A 2579-nucleotide genomic window follows, 5' to 3' on the forward strand; every position below is an offset into this window, starting at 1 on the left:
TCGACGGAAAAGTTGTCTGCGCCACATGTGGTACGCATCACAATGTCTCCGCTAAAAATAAAATTATAAGGGAAGACGATGACAGGAATGAAAAAAGCAATATTGCAAGACAAACGTGGCAAAAGTAGGCGTTCGAGGAGTCCGGCTTAGTGTTTTTGTGGCATCCATCAAGACGGCCTTCACCCATATGTTAATAATGCTTTGCTGGCGAGTACATGTAACGTTTGTTTGTTACGTTAATCCTTGTCAATAACACACATATTTAATGCGGACAACTTTGACCGGTGGCCATCCAATTGTAACACAAGAATCAATCCGCTTTGATGTCCGCATATCAGAGAGCTGGCCAGCTTACCTGAAAACCATAAAAGTAACAACATTTTCGAAAAAGACATCAATATTTAATAACAGAAACAGCTTGGTGATGTTTGTCCCATTATAACAGCAAACTTTGTGACTCTGTTTCGTGTTTATCGTAGATCAAAGCTTCTTCTAAACAGAAGTCGACAAACGAAGATCAGCCCAAAAGTATTTTGTTCAACAGACAGCCAGTATAAATCACTCGAGTCAGCGTAATTCTTACAATACTGGACTAGATGCTTCCGTGACACCTCGTCTGACTCTTCATCCTGTATCAAAGGTAACTTTAAATATATTCTTCATCCTGTATCAAAGGTAATTTCAAATTTTCTGCTAATATTTATCCAGATGCCATTTCTTTCGTTTTCTAAGAAAACGTCAAACGTTAAGTGTATAATCTATCTAAGAATCATATCTTTTCGGTAAATTGAACACCAGCGCCCGTATTCATGAAACCGTTTTGATGGTCAAACTCAGATTCTGTGCCAAAGCCCAATTTCTTGTTCCAGGTATGAATTAAAACAAACACATTAATGTGTATGCTTCGGGAGAATTTGGAAGAAACAATGCCAAATACCGTTTTCAAAGTCTACATTTGAAATTTAGACCGTGTCGCGAGAATTTAGCATGTTCTAAATGCATGAGCATGAGAACGGTTTCATAAAAATGCCTTTGATCTGGGTTTTTTTTGTCTATGCCATGTCTGTTTATATATTATTACGATATTTGTGTATAATATCAACCTTTTGAACAACTTACTCTAAATGGTACATGGTGACCTCTATACTATTACAATCTTGACAGATGGAAACGATGTCTGCCTGGTTTCTGCTTCTGATCTGCATTGGACATGTTGCCGTGTGTGATGGGAAAGCTGAATTACTCGAAAACGTAAGATTTAACAGACAGTCTAATAAATTGAATTGCATGTAGCGTCTTCCATCCTAGGGGAACAACTTGTGTAACAGGATTTCTTCTTAAAGCCCGTTATCATTTTCATATTGTTTTCATTCTGAGCGTTTATATCTTAACACTTAAATCTACAATTTGACATTGATTTATTGTTTTCGATGGATTTTGTTTTTAAAATGTTTTTTTGGCTCAATGTTACATTAATGCTTACTAAGTGATCAATACAAATCAAAATACAAGAACATTTTCAAAGATGCGATATAATTGTTTCAGCAATGTATTTAAGTTATCCAATATAGCAACTGTGTATAATATGGTTGAATGATTGAAATTTGTTTTCTCACGTGCAAAAATAGACATGCTGTTTTTCAATTATCAGGTTCGGGTTTTTAGAGAGAGAAAGCGAGAGTACATATGTCGTCGCTTTATTACGCATATTCTGTCTCACAAACAACCATTTGTGGGCAGGTCGGGAGGGGGGTCTCTTTCTTTAATATTATATATAAATGAATGGGAATAATGAAAAGATATGCATACTAAAGTTATGGTAATTAGTACTGAAATGAACAACTATTTATCTGTGAATACATGTGTTTGTTTAATTCAGGGAGCTGTATCCGTGCCATGTAGCTTGGAGGCATATGATGCTGACGGAGATGGCCTGATAACTGAAACGGAAGTGGAAGACTTCTTTTTAGAAAATCACTCAGATGTGGTGGCCGAACTTTGGAGGGAATCCTTCTTCGTACAATTTGATTTAAATCGTAAGTACAATTGTTTGTTCATCAATTACTGCATTGTATCAACAGAAAACGCGAGATCAGAAGTACCCTCAAACGTTTGAAATAGTGACCAGAAACAATGAGTCTGACATAAGAGTATATTTAGGCGTACCATCTGAAGTGAATGTTTTGAAGCTCAGGTCATGCTATGAAACCCGCGGTTATCCAGATGTAATGATTTCTTTTTTTATCACTTAATATGAATACATCATAGGGTCTGCCCGGGTTTAGGAAACATGTTCAACCCCCAAAAAAAGCATATCCCAAACGCAGAGGGGCTCTCGTTCACCATGCCTCTTTCACTCAGTATTTACATACATTAGATACACATTCATGCTTGCATAAACGTTGTCCTGTATTTTTATTATTTTAAACCGAATTGATTTATCCACATTATCGTATGTTTCCTCTTAATATAGAAGCTTGTATATAATTATCAACATAGATTGTACTTCATCATCGTCATCATCATATTCGATAAGTTATCTATAATAAAATACTATGTTCTTTCTGTCTGAATTTCCA

At 35.9% G+C, this 2579-nt stretch overlaps 1 protein-coding gene across 1 annotated transcript in view; it reads left to right on the top strand.

Annotated features, from left to right (window-relative positions):
• Positions 1-557: 557 nt before the first annotated feature.
• Positions 558-2579, top strand: part of LOC110452875 — a 4207-nt gene continuing 2185 nt past the window's right edge. Inside the window, exons 1-3 of the mRNA XM_021501596.1 lie at positions 558-640; positions 1165-1251; positions 1880-2036. Of these exons, the coding sequence (XP_021357271.1) occupies positions 1165-1251; positions 1880-2036 (244 nt within the window). The 5' untranslated portion in view covers positions 558-640. The remainder of the gene's footprint in view (positions 641-1164; positions 1252-1879; positions 2037-2579) is intronic.

This window comes from Mizuhopecten yessoensis, unplaced genomic scaffold (assembly GCF_002113885.1).
Source record: "Mizuhopecten yessoensis strain PY_sf001 unplaced genomic scaffold, ASM211388v2 scaffold6955, whole genome shotgun sequence".
In the NCBI taxonomy this organism is placed as follows: Eukaryota; Metazoa; Mollusca; class Bivalvia; order Pectinida; family Pectinidae; genus Mizuhopecten; species Mizuhopecten yessoensis.